This window comes from Nelumbo lutea, chromosome 5 (assembly GCF_056320005.1).
Source record: "Nelumbo lutea isolate HS-2025 chromosome 5, American lotus-T2T, whole genome shotgun sequence".
NCBI lineage: Eukaryota > Viridiplantae > Streptophyta > Magnoliopsida > Proteales > Nelumbonaceae > Nelumbo > Nelumbo lutea.
Genome location: NC_142688.1, coordinates 14,303,160 through 14,325,823, shown reverse-complemented (window position 1 = coordinate 14,325,823; position 22,664 = coordinate 14,303,160). Strand labels below are relative to the sequence as shown.

Genomic DNA, 22,664 nt, shown 5'->3' with positions numbered 1-22,664 from the left:
AGGCAGGCCAGTTCGGCGAGGTGTGTCCCGAACTGTTATAAGGCAGACCAGTTCGGCGAGGTATGTCCCGAACTATTACATGCAGACCAGTTCGAATTACTGTGGCTTGGGGCCGAAGGGTGAGTTTGGGCTCCTAGTAGGGAGTTCGGACTGTTGGTAGGGGAGTTTGGTAAGCCGGTTTCTCCCCTTGGTGCTCGTGCCTTAGGCGTGCTTTTGTGCCGAGCTGTTGCCTTTGCCACGTGTTGCGTAACTGTGAGGTCGGGCTAAATCTTCCTTCATCAATTGCCCCCCACTCCTCGCGCCAAGGGTCTTGCCCTGGCGCGGGGAGTTTGCGAAGTGGTAGGTGGATTTGTCCCGTTCTTCGAATCTTGACAGCGCGAGGTGCTTTGCCAATGTTACTTGATTTTCTGGAGCGTACGTAAAGGCGGGGGACATGCTTATTGCTTGTGAATGTTGACGGGCATGGCAGCGCACGTTTATTTTAAATTTCAAAAAAGCGCGCACTGAGACGTGACAGCGGGTCTTTTAATTTCGAAAAAGGCGCGCCACTGTTGTTTTGAGGGGACTTGTGTTGGCAGTTTTGTCAGTTGCAGAGAGACGTGTGCGGCGTGTTGTCAGTTACTGAGAGACGTGCGTCGGCGCGTCATCGGTTTCAAAAGACGTGCTCTGACGTTTCGCTCTTTTCGGAAAGACGTGCGCCAATGACGTCTCGATCTCAGGGGACGTGCGGTCAGCGCGAATGCGGGCCGTCAGATTTGGCTTTGATCTGCACTGTTGGTTCTTGGTTACTGTAGCTATAAATAGTAGGGGACCCCAGTTGATTTGTCACTTCTGCAGTTTGTTTCTTGAGCTCGCGTCCAACTTTTCATTTCGCGTCCAGGCCTTTCAGTTCGCGTCTAGGCTTGTTACTTCGCCTTCAAGTTTTTTGGCTTGTTCCAGTCTCCGCAGTCTTCAAAACTTTCTTTCGGTGAGTACCTTCCTGAATCCACCTCTTTTCCTTGATGTCTAGCTTTGATAGCTCAGATGATTCTTCAAATAGGACTGATGTAGGTTCTACGAACCGAGCCGTATACCCCGACTGCTTTAGTGATCCTGAGGTGGAACTTGAGGATGACTTCGAACCCGTAGGCCGAGCCGCTTCGGACAGTTCGGTGTCTACCTCTCGTTGAGGTCGGATGCTAGACAGGTTTGGTCCTTCGACCATGACGCCCGAGGGGCTCCAATCTATACTTATTTCTTACAATCTGCCTGGGGGGTAGACCTATTTCATTCCTTCGAGTAGCTTTCCTTGGGAACACGGTCCTGATGAGATCGTGATTTTTCGAGAGCAGCTTGCTGTGAGGCTGCGACTGCCTTTCCACCCCCTTCTCGTCGAGGTCATAAACCACTTCGGCATTACCATTGGCCAGCTTCATCTGAACTCTATTCGGAACCTGTTGGGGACAGTCTCCCTTTTTTGTGAACAGAATTTCCCTTTAGACTTGGAGATATTCTCCTCTATCTTAATGCTCAAGAAACAAGCGGGTTCTCTTCCTGGGGGAAGACGGGCGTACTACCTGTCTCCTCGCTCGGGCTTTAAGCTTCTGCACGAACTTCCTAACAAGGTCCCGACGTGGAAGCGGGACTACTTCGGGGTGCGAAGTGCACAAGGGTGGCCTTTTCAGACCAGGTGGGGTGAGGCCGCTCCTGATTTTGGTGTCACTCTCGATAAAGAGACGGTGAAGGGCCTCCGGCAATGGGCACGACAGGGTTTAAAGTGCCATCAGTACTTAACGGAGGCCAAGCTCATTGCGGCCGGCCTGAGTTCGGGTAGGTTTCTAGCTCAGAGGTTTCTTGTGTGCTTTGTTCCTTTGTTTTTTCTGATACCGAACTCTTTTCTGCAGGTGATGGACGCAGAGAGGACTCGTGGGGGGGCGCCTGTTCCAAGGCATGAAGAGGAGGAAGCGGGTCGCCAAGCGAACTCGTACCGAGCTGCCCCCGGATGAGGAGCCTCAAGTTCCATGCCACACGCCAGAGGATCTGCCTAGGGAGCCCGAGGTGGCTCTTCCGATGCATGAAGCGGCCGGGGCGCATTACGCTGAGACCACTCACACGGGTGCTCCCGCCTACTCTAGTGCTTCTGCTCACTCTAGATCCGCTCATACGCGGGCTGGGCCCTTGGGTTCGGGAGCTCAAGGGGAGTTCAGGAGCGTGTTGTTGCCGAACTACGCTCTTCAGAAGAGTATGGAGGCTACTTTCTCTGAGGAGATCGTGACGTGGACCGATCTTCCTTTGAATCAGGTCGCCTGCCGTGCCGTAACTCATGCTATGGTGGTAAGTCATATTTCGTCTGCCTTCTTCATTTTCTATCATTCTTGCTGTTGTCGCTCACTTGTTTCTTTTGGTAGGTGAATTCTTCTATTCACGCCTTGGCAGCCCAGGTGGAGAGGAGCTCGCTATAGGCACGAGCTGTTGAGGCGGCCGCCCATGCTGCCGAAGAGGCTTTCCGTGCCGCCGAGGCGAATACTCGAGCTGCTGAGGTGGCCGCTTATGCTGTCGAAGAGGCTGCTCGCGTTGCTATGGCCAAGCAAGCGATGTCTCAGTGGGATGCCGAGGCCATGGGGGTAGTCGTCAAGCACATGGCGAACTTGAGGTTGGACCTGCAGCATCCGATCGAATATCTTCAGGAGGACATTAGGGAGAAAATGCAGATCTTTTCCCAAGGTATTGAAGACGCCAAGAAGAAGGCCGTTGAAGACTACATTGCCTCTCTGCGTTTTGACTACCTGATGGTGGATTCTTACAAAAGGGGATTCAAGCTGAGCTGGTGGATGATCCAGAACATGTACCCCGACCTCGATGTTAGTGCCATATCCACTTCGCGTATAACTCAGGAGATGGCCAATGCTGCCGATGGCGAGCCGGATTCTGAAGGCGAGGCAGGGCCTTCGGGTGTTGTTGAAGTGCCTTCTGATGGGGAAGAAGTAGCTCCGGGCATGTAAATTTTTATTTTTATTTTTATTTTTATGTACTCTCCTTTTTCGTGCAATGGAATAGACAATCTTTTCGGTTGAAGTGTTGTTCTTTTTTCCGAACTGATTTTTTGTCGAACTGATAATATGCCAATCTGTTTCTTGAGCGGGTTATTGTACTCGTGCGACCTGTTTCGGCCCTAAGGCTCTTGTAGCGAACTGATTTTTTGCCGAGCTGATAATATGCCCGACTTTTCTTTGCTTGCTTATGCCGAGGTTCCTCTTGTTGGTTCTGCATCATGGCCCTAAGGCTCTTGTAGCGATTTCGTCCACTTCGCTTGGCGTTTTATAGGTAGTATCGCCTTAAGTTAACAATGTTCCATGCTCGGGGTACTTGTTTGCCTTCTAAGGTTTCGAGCTCGTATGCCCCCCCGAGCGCTCTCTTTACTTTATAGGGCCCTTCCCAATTTGGTCCAAGTTTGCCCACGCCGGGTTCGGGCACCATAATCTTACGAAGGACCAGGTCGCCGACGCGGAAGCTACGCTGCTTTACTCTGGCGTTGTAGTACCGAGCTACCTGTTGCTGGTAGGTCGTTGTCCGGATGTGTGCAAGGTCCCTTACCTCGTCCAGTAGGTCAAGGTTGGTACACAACTCATCTCCGTTCGTCTGATCGTCATATGTTTCTAGTTGCAATGTTGGTACTTCGATTTCCGTCGGGATTACTACTTCAGTGCCGTTGGTGAGGTTGAAGGGGGTTTCTCCCGTGGCGTTTTTTTCTGTAGTTCGGTGAGCCCATAAAACATTTGGTAGCTCTTTCGCCCACAACCCCTTAGCTCGATCTAAACGTGCTTTCAGTCCGCGCAAGATGGCTCTATTCATTATTTCTGTCTGACCGTTTGCCTGCGGGTGTGCGACTGATGTGAATTTCTGCCGAATCCCCATGTTCTGGCACCACTCTTGGAACTTGATATCATCGAATTGCTTGCCGTTGTCGGAGATCAATACCCGAGGTAACCTGAAGCGACATACTATGTTCTTCCAAAAGAAGTTCTGTATGTTTCGGGCTGTAACTGTTGCCAGAGGTTCGACTTCTATCCACTTTGTGAAGTAATCTACTGCCACCACTAGGAATTATCTCCCACCTGTTGCTGGCGGGAACGACCCCAGGAGGACGATGCCCCATTGTGCAAAGGGCCACGGGCTGGCGAGGTATTTGATGTCGGAAGCAGGCTGATGGTGGATATTGGCGTGCTTCTGACACTTGTCGCATTTTCTGACGAGCTCGACGGCTTCTGCCTTCATCGTTGGCTAGTAGTATCCTTGTCGAAGTGCTTTTTGGGCGAGTGCTCTACCCCCAAGGTGTCCGCCGCATAGACCTTCATGAGCGTCGCGGAGTACGAACTCGGCTTCGGCAGGTCGCAGGCAACGCAAGTAGGGGAGCGTGTAGGACCGTCGGTACAACCGTTCGTCAATTATGACGTATTTGGCTGCCTGGCACTGCACCCTCTTGGCCGCATTGCGGTCTGCAAGGAGGGTTCCGTCAAGTAAGAAGCTCGCGAGTGGGTCGATCCAGCTCGGCTCTGCTTCGAGGACGGGAGCGACCTCCTCTGCCCCACCGAGAATACTAGGCCGAGGTAAGTCCTCTATGTACACGGTTCTCATGTTGTGACTTGTGCTGGCTAACCGGGACAGAGCGTCGGCCTCAGTGTTCTCTGACCTCGGGATTTGCCTGATGAAGTGTGACTGGAAGTTGAGCAGGGCCTCTTTTACTTTCGCCAAGTATGCGATCATGGAGAGCTCGTGTGCTTCGTACTCGCTCGTAACCTGGTTGACCACGAGCTGGAAATCGCTGCAGATGACTAAGTGCCTTGCTCTTACCTTTTGCGCTAGGTTTAGCCCAGCTATCAGTGCTTCGTATTCTGCCTCGTTGTTAGATGCCGCGAACTCAAAGCGTAGTGCGTATTCCAATTTCGTGCGGCCCGGGCCGCATAATACTATTTCCGCCCCGCTGCCTTGTTGGTTTGAGGAACCATCTACGTGAAGGATCCAGGGCTCCTCATCCCAGTTCGCGCTTGGCCTGACCAGGAGAGATGCCACACTGGCTGCTACTTCACGGGGTTCAGACTCTATTGGCTTGGGAGCTCCGGGTTCGCCCGAACCGGGGACCTCGGGCTCAACCTGTTGAGGGGCTTCGAGGCTAAAAGTGCACTCGATGATAAAATCTGCTAAGGCTTAAGCCTTAATTTCGGTCCGTGGTTTGTACTGGAGATCGTACTCGCTAAGTTCGATGGCCCACTTCGTCAACCGACCGGAGACCTTGGGCTTCAGCAAAACTTGTCTTAGGGGTTTGTCGGTTAAGACGACGACGATGTGAGCTTGGAAGTACGGGCGGAGTTTTCGAGCTGAAATCACCAGTGCGTACGCTATTTTTTCTATCTGCGGGTATCTCGTCTCTGTTCCTTGCAGAATTTTACTGACGTAATAGACGGGCCACTGGACCCGATCTACTTCCTTTATTAGTACCGAACTGACCACCTCGTCGCTCGCCGAGAGGTATAGTTCCAAGACCTCGCCCTCCTCGGGTCTGGCTAAGGTTGGCACAGTGGCGAGGTAGGTTTTTAGCTCGTCGAACGCGAGCTGGCAATCTCGGGTCCGGTCGAACCCTTTGCCTTTGATTGCCTTGAAGAAAGGCAGGCATCGGTCTGCCGATTTGGACATGAAGCGGCTCAGAGCAGCTATGCGGCTGTTTAGCCTTTGAACTTTTACTTTCCGGGGTGGTCTCATATCAAGGATGGCCTTTATTTTGTCCGGGTTGGCCTCAATACCGCGCCGGTTGACAATGTACCCTAGAAACTTGCCCGAGGTGACACCGAAGACACACTTATTTGGGTTTAGTTTCATTCTATATTGACGCAGAATTTGGAAGACAAAATCCAAGTCTTTTATTAATTCTTGCAAGAACTGTGTTTTGACGACCATGTCGTCTACATAACATTCTATTTTCGTGCCGATTAAGGGTCGAAAAAGCTTATTTACAAGTCTTTGGAAGGTCGCTCCAGCATTCTTTAGTCCGAAGGGCATGGCCCTGTAATAGTACAGGCCGAACTCGGTAATGAAGCTGGTTTTTTCTTCGTCGGACTGGTCCATCTTGATTTGGTTGTAGCCTGAGTATGTGTCCAGGAAGCTTAGCAGCTCATGCCCCGAGGTCGCGTCCACTAGGCGGTCAATTCGGGGTAGGGGGAAGCAGTCTTTTGGGCAAGCTCGGTTCAGGTCGGTGTAGTCGACACACATGCGCCACTTGCCGTTAGCTTTTTTCACCAGCACTGGGTTGGCTACCCAGCTCGGGTAATGAGCTTCCCTTATGAAGTCCGCCGCGAGGAGCTTTTCGACTTCTTCGTCGACCGCCCTCCAGCGCTCTGTGGCTAAGTTGCGTTTCTTCTGTCTAATGGATCTGACAGTTAAGTTCGCAAAGGCTCCTTGATGGAAGCACCGATCTATAGTGTTCGCGCCGAATCTGTAGCCGAAGTCGGGACTGCGACTGTTTCCTCAGTGGGCGAAACTCGTTCCTCGCCCTGCTCCGCAGGCTGCTCCAGTTCGAGGTCGTCGGCTGCCTTGGTTTTTGAGGGACTCAAGTTGGTCGCCCCGCGCTACCCCCACATCGAAGTCCGTGGGGAACTTCATTGCCAGATAATAGGTGGAGACCACTGCACGTAGAATATGCGTAATTGGTCGCCCTATTATGGCGTTGTATGGGGAGGAGGTCGTGACCACCAGGAAATCGTGGTTGAGTCTTACCGTGCATGGCCATGTGCCGACTTCCACAGGCACTGTTATCTTCCCCAGGGGCCTGACTTCCTCTCCGCTGAAGCCCACCAGAGGAGTGTGCGCGGGTTTCAACTCGCTTTTCTACAACTGTAATTGGTCGAACGCCGATTTGAATAGGATGTCCGCCGAACTGCCTGAATCCACAAGTACACTCCGAACTTCGAAGTCGCTGATCCTTAGTTTTATGACCAGCGCGTCGTCGTGGGGATAGTGAACACCTTGTGCGTCATCTTCTATAAAAAAGATCGGTTCTTCTGTCTTCGACCTCTTGGGAGGGTTTTGCTCCTCTCTGGCTGCTTTGCGAACTGACGTCCGTGTTGCTGCCGAAGTGCAACCTGCCACCGCTGAACCTCCCACTATCACGTGGATGGTTCCCCGAACTGGCCTATCTTCTGGGGGAGGTCGCTGCAAGGCTTCGGCCTGTGTGCTGCTCGACTCGGGGATATCCTTCCCGTGTTCCCCTTGCCGACCTGCTTTATTACTACTGTCATTATGGACAAAATTTCTCAAGTACCCGCGAGGGATGAGTCCCTCTATCTCGTTGCGGATATTATTACATTGCTCAGTACTGTGACCGTGATCTTTATGAAAACTACAATATAGATTTTTGTTCCTTTCGTTTGGGTTGCTCTTTAGGCGAGGTGGCCACTTTATGTAGGGGGCGTCCTTGATCGTCTTCAAGATCTTGGTCCGCCTTGTGTTCAAGGGCGTGTAGTCCGTCCGAATTGCTAAGGGAGCTCGGGACGGCTGGCTTGGCTTCGCCTCTCGGGTCTGGCTTTTTCTGTCGCCGGGGTTGGAGGGCTCGCCTTCTCTTTTTCTTTTTTCAACCCCGCCTTTGGTTCTCTGGTTGATCTCTTCCTCTGTTCTCATAAACTTGTCCGCAAGTTTGAGGAAGTCGGCTACGGTTGCTGGCTGGCTGGCCACCATGTGTCATTTGAATTCTTTGTGCGTCACCCTTCTTTTGGCCGCAGCGAGCTGTACCGCGGGGTCTAACCGAGGGATCTGCAAGCATGCTTCATTGAACCGCTTGATGTAGCTCCGGATGAGTTCTCCCTCTCTTTGGATTACCCTGAAGATGCTTTCCTCGGCTCTGGGGCACCTCTTGCTGGTAACAAAGTGTGCGGTGAAGATCTGCACGATCTGGGCTCAACTTCTTATTGACTTGGAAGCTAGGTTCCGGTACCAGGTGCGGACCACCCCCCTGAAGGTGGTGGTGAAGGCCACGCACATGCGCGACTCGCTGGCCCTAGTGAGGTGCATTTGTGACTGGAATGCGTCAACGTGGTCGTTGGGGTCAAAGGACCCATCATACTTGTCTAGAGATGGAAGTTTGAAGTCTCTGGGCAAGGGGACTGCCAGAAGTTCTGATGAAAGGGGGGAAGGAACTGAGAGAATTGGGGCGGTTTTTACCTCGTCCAAGCTCGTCTCTTCCTTGCCTCTGAGCTCGGGTAGGACATAGGTAGCAGTTCGACGAATTCGCCAGTGCCTTCTTTGAGTGGGCTTGGTGCTGGCGCTGCTGGCCTCCGTGTTACCGAGCTCGATGGGCCCGGAATGCTGGCCTGCTGCTAGGGCGCTGAACCGGTTCTCCGTGAGCGGGAACTCGGGCTTGGAGCACCGAGGTGACTTTGTGGGCGAGGTTCCTGACCCACCCGTGAGCTGCGAGGCGGGGGTGATCTTTCTTTGCTTTCGGCCTGGGGATGAGGCCTGGCTATTAGGTTGGTTCTGGGGTCGGGAAGCTTCTCCTTGGTGAGGTCGTCCACCTTGAGGGGAGGCATTGACCGGCTTCAAAACAGGGTGCCGAGGGGGGAGCAGTGACTGGTTTAAGGGTAGTTGAGGGAACTGCTGTTGATAATGGTGTTGGGAGAGGTGGTGCAGTACCTGGTGTTGCTGGAGTTGGTGCTGCTGGAATTGTTGCATTTGGGCTTGCATTGCCCACATGCATTGCATCAGATCGTCTAGCTGGTTCTGGCGGGTTGACAGTGGGACAGCAGTTGGTTCAGCGAAGTTCGTTTCAATGGGGAGTGGAAGAGGGATGTTCAACGAAGGAGGGTTCGGGGGTGCCACTGCTTGTGGCACATTCAAACTGGGGATCCCATCCACTGAAAGAGGGATGGTGAATTGCCCAATGCACACCGCGGGAACATGGAGTTGCTCTTCGGTGGTGGCCGTTTCTATTCCACATTCGGCACTGTTGGAGGAGGCCATGGGTGTTAGAGTTTTTGAAAGAAGGGTAGGTAAGAGAGATTTAGAGGGAGGCTTTTAGAAGCGTTCCCACAGACGGCGCCAATTGATGGAGCGCAATCCGGCCGGTCTTAGCTGTCAGCGATTTCGCCTCTGAGCTGGAGAAACGGGGAGCCTGAAACGGGAAAGATGAGGGAACTCCGAGGGGAACCCGGTGAGATAACCCCGGAGCTCAAGTTAGTATTCTCTCAAAGGCAAAGTATAGACCAGGTGGCGCAAAGTTCACATACCTTGTTGTTGGGGGTAGGGGACCTTTTATAACCACTTCGCGCACTCGCTCCGAAGCCCTTGTCAGGTCGGGTATGATTACCCTTGCATCTGTCAGTTTAAGTGTCGTCCTTTTTGCTCGGACAGAACCGTCATTGCCTTTTGTCGGAACCGTCTCTGTAACTGGAGATGGCGGTGTTAGGAGGCGGTGACAAGTGGCCGTTTGGAGTGCGGCCGTCAAGCGTCAGATTCCAAGTCAGTCAGGTGTGCCACCTTTGGGTACGGACTTCCTCGATGTCAGGCATAGTACAGTTTGTTTGGTTTTGGTGTCCTGAGGGCGATGTGGTGGAGTGGTGAGCGAGGCGAAGTCTTGAGTTCGGAGGTATGTCTTGTATTGCTATAGGGTAGGCCAGTTCGACGAGGTGTGTCCCGAACTGCTATGAGGCAGGCCAGTTCGGCGAGGTGTGTCTCGAACTGCTATAAGGCAGGCCAGTTCAGCGAGGTATGTCCCAAATTGTTACATGCAGGCCAGTTCGGATTACTGTGGTTTGGGGCTGAAGGGTGAGTTCGTGCTCCTAGTAGGGAGTTCGGACCGCTGGTAGGAGAGTTTGGTCAATCGATTTCTCCCCTTGGTGCTCGCGCCTTAGGCGTGCTTTTGTGCTGAGCTGTTGCCTTTGCCACGTGTTGCGTAACTGTGAGGTCGGGCCAAATCTTCCTTCATCACCGGGCATCTCTTCAAGTAAGCTAAAATTCTTTCTGCCGCAAGATGTGTGGTTCTAGGAGAATGCATGTACTGGCTGACAACACTAACAACATAAGTAATATCTGGCCGAGTGAGGCAGAGATATAGGAGCTGATGGTGACTGCGGTGGCTGAGCTGAATTTCCAACTTCCTTTTCTAACTGTATTAGGGCAGCCCGAACTGCAACTAAGGTCTCTAAAAGTGTTCCTCTTGTGCCAGATGAGGATGCTGAATCAGTGTTCACGACCACATGAGCAATGCCCTTCTTGCTTCTCAACTTCGTAGGAACCAAGTGAGGATGTTGTTTCCAACATGTTTCTTTTGTATATTTGGGTTTCTTATAATGTTCACATACCACATCCTTTTTGTCTTCCTTCCTCCTGTCCTTCTCTGAATCACCTCCTGATTTGGGTGTGACCGCTACAAAGGCTGGTGTGAGGGGCTGAGGTTGCATCATAACTTTCCTTCTGGTCTCTTCACTGTGTACAAATGAGTATGCCTGAGAGAGAGTCACATAGTCAAAATCTATTGCCGCACAATATCATATTCTGAATTTAGGCCCGCTAGAAACTCAAACACCCGGTTTGCCTCGACATGCTTTCTATATATCTGTGCATCTTTGGGACTCTCCCACTCAAGAGTCTCTAAGTGATCAATTTCACATCACAGGGACTGCAAGGTAGATAAATATACTGAAACCGGTTTCTCTCTTTGTTTAAGATTTTTCACTTCACATTTCAATTCATATGCTCTAGCAACATTAAGGGGTTGGGAATAAGTTTCTTTCATTACATCCCATGTCTCCTTAGCTGTCTTTGCCCACAAGTAATTGCGGCTAATATGAGGCTGTATAGAATTACACGGCCATGTCATAACCAAGTAGTTTTCTTGGATCCACTTGGTATACGTAGGGTCTCCCATGGGGGGTTCTTTCACATCTCCCCAGAGGTACCCTAATTTACTTCTTCCCCCAACAGCCATCACGGCTGATTGGGCCCATTCCAAATAGTTTGATCCATCAAACTTTACGGTTGTAATCTGACCACCCATCTCAGAAACACCACCATAACTGATGTTCCCAAAGCTGCCTTCTGCCTGCTTTTTAAACTCCATCTCGGTCAAGTCTCAAAAACAACACTTGGACTACGAATCACAATCAAAAACAGTGTAGAACCATCTGTAGTCACAGTGTATGTGCACAAAACTGAGATAACTCTGATCTGAAACCAACTAGCAAACACAACAGCAGCTGTCCGTAGGGTTCTCACCCCTTAAGAGAGTTCGGAAACCCCAAAAGACTCTGAAAAAAGCTTAGAAGTAAGTCTGATATGCTTGGCAGAATTAGGGTTTTAATCAGTCCTTAAATTGCACAGTTTAGTTGCACAATCCAATCAGTATCGTATAGATAGACTTGTAGTAGGGTTAATATGAAACCCTAGAATTTGATCAATGCTAACTACAAACTTGAGGACAGCTCCAAGTAGATCGCAAGGTTCAGTCTAACACTAGGGCTTGCCGCAAGATCACTTTCTAACCCTAGAGTAGAGAGAAACAAAGCTAAGGCAGTTCGGCCCAACATTAGGATTTGCTGTAAAACCCTAGAGAATCGAAGGGAGAAAACCCTAGAATGGTTCGGCCGCCCTCTCCAGATAGGTCCAACCTATTTTCTCTGATAGAACTTCTCTTAGAAAATAAATAACTTACAAGGAAAAAATGTTTGCTGCCTTCCAAGGTTACCTGAACCCTAGTCTTCTCTGGTCCTTCCTGACCACCAACACTCTGCAACCGTGACAAGCCTTCAGCAGCTGCTAGCCCTTGTGGCGATCTCCAAGAATCAGTCTGCGAACTCCACCTTTTCAGCTTCCAGTCCTAGGAGATTTTCATGTGGTCGGTTGGTACTAAACTCACATGAGAAACCCTAACTTGGCTTTGATACCATGTAGTGTTCAAGACTGCTATCAGTCTTGAGCACTAATAAATTTCAGGTTCAAAGAGGAGAAAGAGTAGTGGGAGAGCAGTAGAACACAAACTTTGAAAGGAAGGATAGAATCTCAATTATTCTGCCGCCGCCACTTCTATTTAATATTTATAGGTTATGCTAGTTACATGAAAGGAAACATCTGCCCTTCGTATTTACATAACACATAATAATATAAAACTGAAAAATAAATAACAACTAGAATAACAACAGCTAACCCTAGGATGAGTAGGTACATTCTAATAAATTTCAGTCTTGAGCACTAATAAATTTCAGGTTCGAAGAGGAAAGAGGAGAAAGAGTAGTGGGAGAGCAGTAGAACACAAATTCTGAAAGGAAGGATAGAATCTCAATTATTCTGCCGCCGCCACTTCTATTTAATATTTATAGGTTATGCTAGTTACATGAAAGGACACATCTGCCCTTGGTATTTACATAACACATAATAATATAAAACTGAAAAATAAATAACAACTAGAATAACAACAACTAACCCTAGGATGACTAGGTACATTCCACCCTACGGATAGAGCGGGACCACAGCTGTGGGGCCCACATCAGTGTTCTCTACAAAAAGAAATTTTTAGTGGAGTTCTCATTTAAAGAATTATCTAACCATTTTGGTTTGTTCTATTATTCATTTGTTTCTTCAAGTCAGAATCAAGAGGTTTTCTCTGCCCTTACAAAGATGTAATTAAGGGATCAAAATGGTGCCCCTAATGGGCCTTACCCAAAATAATAAAATCTCAATTATTTAATTGAGTAAATTATGTTGTATAAGAATTTTCTTTAAAGTTTTCACACCAACAACCATGCATGCCACATGCAAAAAATGGAAACCTATCCATGGTTTGGTTTGTCTCATTATTTATGTGCAAAATTTCTTCCATACCTTAAATCTTTTATCTTATATATTATTTTTTTCTTATAGTTTAATTGATATTAAAAATGAAGAGAGTACAAAGAAATAGATAATGCAATTATTCAACTGCCCAAGGGATGGATCAACAAATAGAAATTATATTTATTCATAAAAAAACAAATAGAAATTATAAATATGAACATCCTATATCTATGTTATTAGGTTATTCATATATACTCTATTTCTCTAAAATAGTTCCATGACAGTACACTTCTCTGTCCGCTGCTTTGTTTTCAATTCCCATGTACCACCTTAATTTGTTTAAAACGTTATCAATTCTATGATTAGTTGCCATATTTGAGTTAAAAGTTTCTGATGATTTATGTGTGATATTTTACTGAGTTGAGCTATGCAGTAAAGGCTTCCCATTGAACCTCCATGTCTGATGCAAAGTTTTTGTGATTCTGATTTAATGTAGCCAGAGCAATTGAACAAGATCTTTGAGCTGTGTGGAGCTCCTGATGAGATTAACTGGCCTGGTGTTTCCAAAATCCCATGGTATAACACTTTCAAACCAACAAGGCCCATGAAGAGGCGTGTCAGGGAGGTTTTTAAACAGTACGTAAACAAATAGAGTTTTTTCATTTGGAATAATTGCCAGGATTTGAAGTTAGTTAAAATTATATAGGAGGTTCTGTTTGCCTATATTAGGTCAAGTTTGACCTTGATGGTTTTATTGCAATACAGTTTTGATCACCATGCTTTGGAGCTATTGGAAAGAATGCTAACTCTTGATCCCTCTCAGGTATCCATTCTAGGCCCCTTTTGTACAATACTTAAAAAAAAAGACCCCTTTTGTACATTGGAATAGATTTCTTGTTTGCCTTGCAAAATGATGACTCATGGAAGTGTACACTTATTATACTTGATATTTATACTACTATTAAAAGTATGAATGAGCTTGTAGATTTTTGGCTAAAATACCCCTATTTTGAATTTATTCTCTCTAATTCACCTCATTCAATTCCCTCTCATTAAGTCTTATATTTAAGATATTAACTCCCAATTTCTCTTATTAAATTCTATCCTATATTTATGGTATTTTTTTCTTACCAATAAATTATTAGTTTTATCTATATCCAATACTTTTAATAATATAAAACCCATGCTTTTTTAAACTAACCCAAAAATGAAATGTTCTTTTTTCCAGGTGGTGAGAAAGCAACTCAATCATCCATGTCAAATGGCTTAACCCATGATATCATAACTAAATAGTAAAAACAGAAAAAGATGAAAGCACAACAAAAGCAAAAATATATAAAAAATAAGTGTAATAAACAAGAATATTTTTAAACATACAAATATAAAAAATTGTAGACAAATTTGGATACACATTATTGCCATCATCATCTTCATCTAAATTGTCATGAGCACAGCACATGCACATTTGCTAGTGAGAACAGATGTTCACATTGTGAAATTCATGCCTTCTGTGTTTCTCATTTTCCTTTCACAGAGATGTCAAGACTCCAACGTCTCACAACCAAGTTGTTATATTGAACAAAAGAAAATCATCATATCCCCTTTCTGAAGAACTTCCATGAATTTACGTTGACTTGTGGGGATTCTAGATATTCCTCATCCTCCTTCCCCAGTTTCTCTTCATTTAGAGGTTATGATTTCAAGTAGTTTCTGAACCACTGTTGTAAATGCAGTCTGCTCTTTCTATTTGCTGACTCCATACTAAACCTTTGCTTTTAATCTTACCCGTGTTTTAAACCTCACAAATTGGATTTTCACTGATCATTGTCTTCACTAAGTTGTGATAATCAGAAATAACTCCATTTTTTAATTAGTGAGATAATGGTTCTCCATTGCCCAAGTAACGTAGGTTTAAGTGGTTTAAACTTCAGATTAAGACAGAGGGTGGGCCTTGGTGCAACAGTTGGGTTGCTCCATTGCGACCTGGGTGACCAGGGTTCAAATCTTGGAAATAACCTCTTTGTATATGCAAGGGTAAGGCTGTGTACATCTATCCCTCCCCAGACCCTGCATTGGTGGGAAGCCTCATGTGCTGGGCTGTCCTTCAGATAAAGACACTGCTCGGGTCTTGCTATTCCACTCTAAGGTCTTAATGATAAGATGAGCTTGGATAAATAGCTTTGAGCAAAAGACCAATGAGGGTGAAAATGAACACTTGAACCAGATTTGGAGACATCGAATTCTAATGCATGTTTAGGATATTAAAAATGTAATAGTACAGGATATTCATGTTTATGCAAGGATATTAAAAAATGTAATACTATAGGATATTCATGTTTATGCATTGTCTCCTTTTCCTTTTTCTTGTTTAGGTTATCATTATGATCACCCAATTTGAAGTTCTAATATGAAGAGTAGAGCTGTAAATTGGGCCGTGCCACCTGCGGCCCAGCACGATTATACACGGGCTGTGCCGGGCACGATGGAATGGGCCGTGCTGGGCTTTGGGTTTCAGGTCCATGGGCCAGCACAGTTGAGCGGGCCATGCCGCCTGCAGCCTGCATGCTGGCATAGCTCAACACGGCTAGTATATATATTTATATAATTATATAATAATATAATATATTAATATATATATATAATTTTATTTTCAATTTTATAATACTATTTTATTTAATTATTGTATATATAAACAATTGTATATATCAAAATTCATACAAAATAAAAATTTAAACATTTTTTCAAATTTTTTAAAAATAGATCTCTCATAGCTTGGCTCGATCCGCAGCCCGGCCTGGCCCAAGGCTCAGCCCACTGCATGGGCCCACATGGGCTCGGGCTGTGGGCCATGCCGTGCCAACCCCCAAATTATCCCAAGGGGAGTTATGGCCTGCAGGCCAGCATGGTGCTGCATGCGGGCTGTGCCGTGTTGGTCCAGCACGGCCTAATTTACACCTCTAACGAACAGGATTATTGGATTAATCTTTATTCTAGAGTTAGTTGCAGTATATTGTTTGCCTCTTACCTATACGAGTTAGACTTCAATTTTCTTGAAGTGATGTCTGATATTTGTTGGATCTGCTTTGTTGTGTCTTCATATATTTTTCATACTAATGTAGTTTTCTTGTTCTTTTTATTTTTATCTTTTACATAGCGAATATCTGCCAATGATGCACTTGATGCTGAATATTTCTGGAATGACCCCTTACCTTGTGATCCAAAGAGGTTTAATCTCTTGATGCTGTTTTAATCTCAGTTTTTCTATATATCATTTAAGCATGTTCTTTTTTATTTGCCGTCTCTAGAAAATAGCTTTAGTACCCTGATCTTTGGTTTATACTTCTATTATATTTCTTATTATAACAATATTTTGGCTGTGCAGCTTACCTAAGTACGAATCATCTCATGAGTTTCAGACAAAGAAAAAGCGCCAACAGCAGCGACAACATGAAGAAATTGCAAAGAGGCAGAAGCTACAGCACCCACCGCAGCATGCTCGCCTGCCTCCGATCCAACAGACTGGGCAAATGTACCCACAACTTCGGCCAGGAACTAATCTGCCCATGCATAACCCCCCACCACCGGTGGTTACAGGGTCCAGCCACCACTATGGGAAGCCACAAGGACCTTCTGGACCAAACAGATACCCATCGAGTGGAAACTCAGGTGGTGGATACAATCCAAATCGTGGAGGTCAAGGTGGAGGTCATAGTACCGGGCCATATCCACCACAAGGGCGGGGGCCTCCGTGTGTTGCAAGTGGCTTGCCTATTACAGGTCCAAGAGGCAGCAATGGTAGTTATGGAGTTGGTGGTCCAAATTACCCTCAAAACGGTCCTTATGGAGTTGGTGGTTCAAATGCTAGTGGAGGCCTGAACATGATGGGTGGTAATCGCAGTCAACAGTATGGTTGGCAACAGTAATGGGGATTTGAGATGGTTGGAATTGAAAACAGCCGTGGTTAGAGAATGTATTGCAAATGAAAAACTGTAGAATATATACATTTTTCTGTTACCAAGGGACTGTTTACTTTGTTTTATAGGTGAGATATGTTGAATTCAGGTTTTTGTAAATCATGTATCTTAAGGCTTGGTGTTTGTCAAGGTTCAAAGTATCCGTAATGCGAAGAGTTCTGTAAGGTAATTTCAAATGTTGCATCAAGGTTCAAAGTATGAGTCGTATAGTATCGGTACTTGGAAACGGCTGAAATTTTTATTTTTTTTAGTTTTTTATTCACATTTTGGTTTTTTGGGAAGCTTTTAGCATGTTTTTTATTATTAAAAAAATTGGTGGTCCAAAACACTTGGAAACAGGCGTTTTGAACTGTATCTTTTTCAAAAAATACGATACGATATGCCCCATATCGGACGTATTGTATCGTTACTTCGAATCATGATTTCCATATGCTTGAGAAATGTTGAAATGTAAAATTAGGGCTGGCAATCTTGACCTTGGAATCCACCCATACCCATCCACTTTATTGGCAGGTCAATATAGGTTGAGCAACCCAGTAGGGTCAATAGAAAATGGTCAAGGTGGGTTGGGTTGCACATAGACTTGTTCATGGCTCGGGTAGCTTGACAGGCTGGTTTGGCTCAACTTGTTATTAAGTTGGGCTTGGTCATAATTTTAGGCCCACGGGTTATCTCTCTCTCTCTCTCTCTCTCTCTCTCTCTCTCTATATATATATATATATATATATATATATATAATATTTTTTCTTTGTTCTTGCACGAGTCAAGATGGGTTGGGTCTATACTCACAAAATCTCAAAAATACAACAATTTAAGTGACTCATACTCACGTCTCTTAGTGCACACACATCTCATTACAAATCCAAACCACCATGTCATTTCATTTTGTAATTACAAATGAAACAAAATAGATTTTATTAACTTTCATATTCAAATGCAATTTTACACGAAAACATTTTTACAAAATCAATTTTATAAAGTAATTTTATGAAAAGTACTTTTACAAAAGCACTTTATAAAAGTACTTTTATGAAAACATTTTTATGAACACATAAAAGCACTTCTATAAAAAGTTTTATAAAAGTACTTTTATGGAAGTACTTTTATGAAAGCACTTTTACAATACTTTTATAAAAGTACTTTTACGAAAGCACTTTTATAAAAATTATGCATTTTTTGCATTTTTGTATTTTATTGCAAATTTGCAAATTTTTGGTATTTTTTTGCATTTTCTACATTTTTTTTGGTGTTTTCATGCATTTCATACAATTTCTAGTTTTTTTTTTGCAATATTTGCTATTTTCTACATTTATCTACAATTTTTGCATTTTCGGGTATACGAGTTGACCTGACCTTTTTTTTTGTCATGTGGTAGTCTTGAGAGAGATGATTCTCTCAAAAATGTTTTTGTTTTTTTTTTTTTGGATATACAGGTCAACCCAACCCATTTCTGTCACGTAGCAGTCTTAAGAGAGATTCTCAATTTTTTTTTTCGGGTAAATGTATCAACCTGGCCTAGTTCTTTCACATGGAATCCTTGAGAGATTATTCTCTAAAAAATTGTTATTTTTTAGTATATGGGTTGCCTTGACCATTTTTGCCACATGGCAATCTTGAGAGATGTTCCTCTCAAAAATCTCTTATTTTTAATATACAGGTCAACCTGACCTATTTATGCCATGTGACAACCTTGAGAAAGATGTTACTCTTAAAAATTTTTATTTTGAACATACGTGCCATTCTGACCCATTTTTGTATTTATAGGTGAGGCCATGAGGGTAGGTAGGGTGAAGGTGGTTAAGGGTCAATATGTGTGGATTATAACCCTTTAACAAGGATTCGTGATGGGTCATGATGGGTTGGTGAGTCAATATGGGTGGATTATAACCCTTTAACAATGATTCGTTATGGGTCATGTTAATTGCCTATTAATAAGCTTTAAATTCATTAATTAGGAGTCATTTGATAACAAATGGAGTGGCTGAAGTGGAAAGATTTTGGCTTTGTGTGCCTTTTTAGGGGGAGGGGGGTTTAATTAGCAGGGACCCATGAGATGCATTTGATTTGCTAAATTAAAGATAAACAATAGTCAAGTATATAATTGCTTTATATAATAATTAATAATCACTTATATTTTATATATTACTTTTAATAATTATTTTATAATACAAAGATAACAATAATTAATTTTAGATATGGTTGTTTATCAAACTTAGGGATGACAACCTTCTCTATTTCCCTGATCCCCGTGGGGATTTGCCCCATTCGGGGCAGGGATGGGGATGATTCCCCCCCCCCTCTCCCATAGGGACAGAGATGGGTAAATTTTCATCCCCGTTGGTGGGGGCAAGGAGAGCACTCCTTGCCCCGTTGGCGGGGACATATGTACACATACGTCTATATGTTAATAGTTTTAAAAATATGGTTGGATATGTTTGAATCTTTTTTAATAGGATTGTAAATTTTAGTTATTTTATTTTTATTTTCTAAATAAAACAAAAAATGAAAACATAATGGTTGACATTATAAAGAATCACGGGGAGTGGGGATCCCAACGGGGATGGGGATAACTTTGTCCCAGTTAGTGGGGATGGGGATGGGAATGTGGATGGAGATTTTCACAGGGACGGGGGATGGGGAGAGGCTCCCCGTCCCTACCTCGCCCTGTTGCCATTCTTATGAAACTGACCAACCCGATTTCTAGTATTTCTTATCATATTTGGTTCAATAATTTCCCAACCCGATTTCTAGTATTAGATATATATATTTTTTTAATATGGGAAAGTGGGAAAATTCTAATATTTTTTAGGCTGAAATATTTTATATCATAAATTTATTTTTTAATAATACATTGTAATTTTTTAAAAATTAAGCTTAATTTTAAATTTATTTATTTTTTTAAGTTGAAATCTTTTTGAACAGACCAACCAAACCGAAAATTGACCCAAACCGATATAACTTAAGTGACCAACTCCCCAACCTGACCAGTTCGATTTGGTTGGCCAAACAACTTACAATTGGACCGGACCAACCTATGAACAATAATTTAATCTCCAATAATTATTAAAAAATTATAGCAAAAATACACAATAAATTAAATTTAAAAAGCTAAATAATAATAGTTTAAACTCCAATAATTATTAAAAAATTTCTATTAAATAACAAAACAAAAATAGATTTATACATAACTATTGAAAATGTATTTATCACAAAAAACAAATAATTATTGAAATACAATAAATATTAATTTTAGTATATATAGATTAAGTTTTAAAAATTATTATTAATAAAAATAATTTTTTGAAAGTTATTTTCTAGAATTATTAATTGGTATAATTTATGTATTTATGTAATATCATTATTTAAATTTTAAAATATGAATTACTTGCTGAATTTAATAATCCATAAAATTATAGTGCTATTAATACATAATTTTTTTTTATTTTAACTATTTAAAATCTAGTTATGCTACATATTTCGTTATTTAAAATATTTAGTTATTTAACTAAATATTTAAAATCTTAATCTATTTATTATAATTGGAAATTATTCAATAACTATTTAAAATATATTATTAATTGATTTTAATATTTTGTTATTTAAGATGTTTAGTTATTGAAATGTTTAAATAATATTTCATTTTTAATGTTAGATTTTTATTATTTGAATAACGTTTTGATTGAATAATCTAGAAAATCATAATTTATATTGTTTGTACATAATTTCATGACGAACCCTGAAAAATATATAATTATTAATAATAAGAATATTATTATATTATTAAATAGATTATAATTATTTTGTCTTTTTAATAAATATTTTAAAGTTATTATATAATTTTGTTAGAATATTTAAATAATTATTAAATTTTTGAATTCAAACTTTCTTTAGATAGATATAGATAAAATGTAGGGGAGAAGATAAATAAGAATTAGAGATATTTTAGGAGAAACTCTATACTAAATTAGAGATAACTTAAGAGAAAATTGGGGATAGTGGGGGAGGTTGTTTAGGAGAAATTTTAGGATATTAGATTATTTAGGTTATTGGAACATGTGTGTGTGTGTGTGTGTGTGTGAGAGAGAGAGAGAGAGAGAGAGAGAGAGAGAGAGAGAGAGAGAGAGAGGAGATTTTAGGAAGATTTTTTTAGGAAAAGTAAATTTTCTAATTGGTTGTTTCAAAAATAACATGGATTAAAAAAATAAAAAATTCAAAAAAAGAGAGAATTTCTAGACTTGTTTATATATATATATATATATATATATATATATATATATAAAATTTTATGCAATAAGTTATTCTAGTGTTTTCAAAATTGTATTGGACCAAACAGTCAGACCGAAAAAATCAAGAATCGATCACCTAATCATTTCTATTTTGTCCGAAAACCATTGATTTGGTCATCAAACCACTGACCCAAGTGGTCAAACAATCAAACTATTGAACTGGCCCAACTGGACAATGTTTTTTGGCTTTTTTAAATTTTCATTTTTTTGTCAGAATGGGTTGTTCGACCCAAGAACTAGTCCCCAGAATAGTTCCCTATCCAGTCCGGTTTTAAAAACCTTGAGTTGTGGGAATGTATACATTGCCATTGCAACAACATACCAGATATGAACCAATTATGATTTACATTTTTATGCAAAATATATAAGAATGGAAAATCATTTTATTATAAATTGATATGCATAATGCATCTAAAATTACACGTGAGTAGTAAAATTATTGCACACACAAAATAAAAAAAAAAAAAAGAAAGAAAACCTCTAGCAAATTGAAACACAAATACTATATGTTTATAATGGATACTAGAACCATAAATCAATTTAGTGTGGGGTGTTTGTCAACGTGGATGGTTTTGTTTTTAATTTACGAACAACTGCTACATCTTTTCTTGACATGGCAGGTTGTTTTTATTTTAGCATCTGTTTGGCATCGATGCAGTTGCTCCATAAAACGGTAGTACATCAGCGCCACATCGGAAAAAAAACAGTACTCTAGGAAACGTCAATATGTTTGAAACCGTTTTTCCATAAAAACGGTGCTCCAAGCCATGGTTTGGAAATCAAGCATGGTTTAAACAACACCAAATTTCACATTTTCTCACAATAGAGCTTGATGCTGCCAATGAGGACTGAGGACTTGATGTGACAGTGACATGGATTTCTTATAATGGATACCAATGTTAACAGATATGCAGCATTGATACCAAAAAAAATATTATTGTTGTTCTAGGAAACGTTCTACCTGACAGCAACATTTTCAAACAAAAAAAAAACACAATTTTCTCAAAAAACGGTGTTGTATCAGCACCATCAATGCCAAACGTATACTTTAGAGTAAACCATTCACATTGGCAAACACCCCATTAATGCTTCTTTACAGTGACAGGATGAATGACAAATCGAGAATCTGGATTTTCCACTATTTGAGTGAGAATATGCCGTGAGTGGATTTAGCAATTACACTCCCCTTACATAATTAACCTAAATAACCATGTGTAAAGGGTATCAATAGATCAGTTTTGGGTTTGACCCTGATTAATAAGACATTGAATTGGACTAGTCCAGACTTAGGTGGTGTTTGGTACCATGTTCACACTCCAAATTATTGACAATGGCATTTTCTTGTGGAAGGGGTCAATCCACAGTTCATTTTTGATACCCTGCTTCCCACACACCCTCCAAACCCTATACAACATTTTACCGTTGAACCTGGGTCTCCACAGCCGAAGCTCTCTGCTGCTTTGGATTTATATTAGATTGGGTGAGATTGAACCAATATCTGGTCCATTGATAAGAATAAGAATAAAAGTGTCAATGGACCAGGTTCAGATTGGAACAAATCCAAATTAAAACCAACTAGAGAAGATTGGGCGGTCCAGACATTGAATAGGAACAG

At 42.7% G+C, this 22,664-nt stretch overlaps 1 protein-coding gene across 1 annotated transcript in view; it reads left to right on the top strand.

Annotated features, from left to right (window-relative positions):
- The window catches only part of LOC148850496 (cyclin-dependent kinase C-1-like), a 29,972-nt gene extending 13,022 nt beyond the window's left edge, over nt 1-16,950 (top strand). Inside the window, exons 11-14 of the mRNA XM_088944221.1 lie at nt 13,286-13,425; nt 13,555-13,612; nt 15,944-16,014; nt 16,172-16,950. Coding sequence (XP_088800347.1) covers nt 13,286-13,425; nt 13,555-13,612; nt 15,944-16,014; nt 16,172-16,712 — 810 coding nt within the window. The 3' untranslated portion in view covers nt 16,713-16,950. The remainder of the gene's footprint in view (nt 1-13,285; nt 13,426-13,554; nt 13,613-15,943; nt 16,015-16,171) is intronic.
- Nucleotides 16,951-22,664: the final 5,714 nt, after the last annotated feature.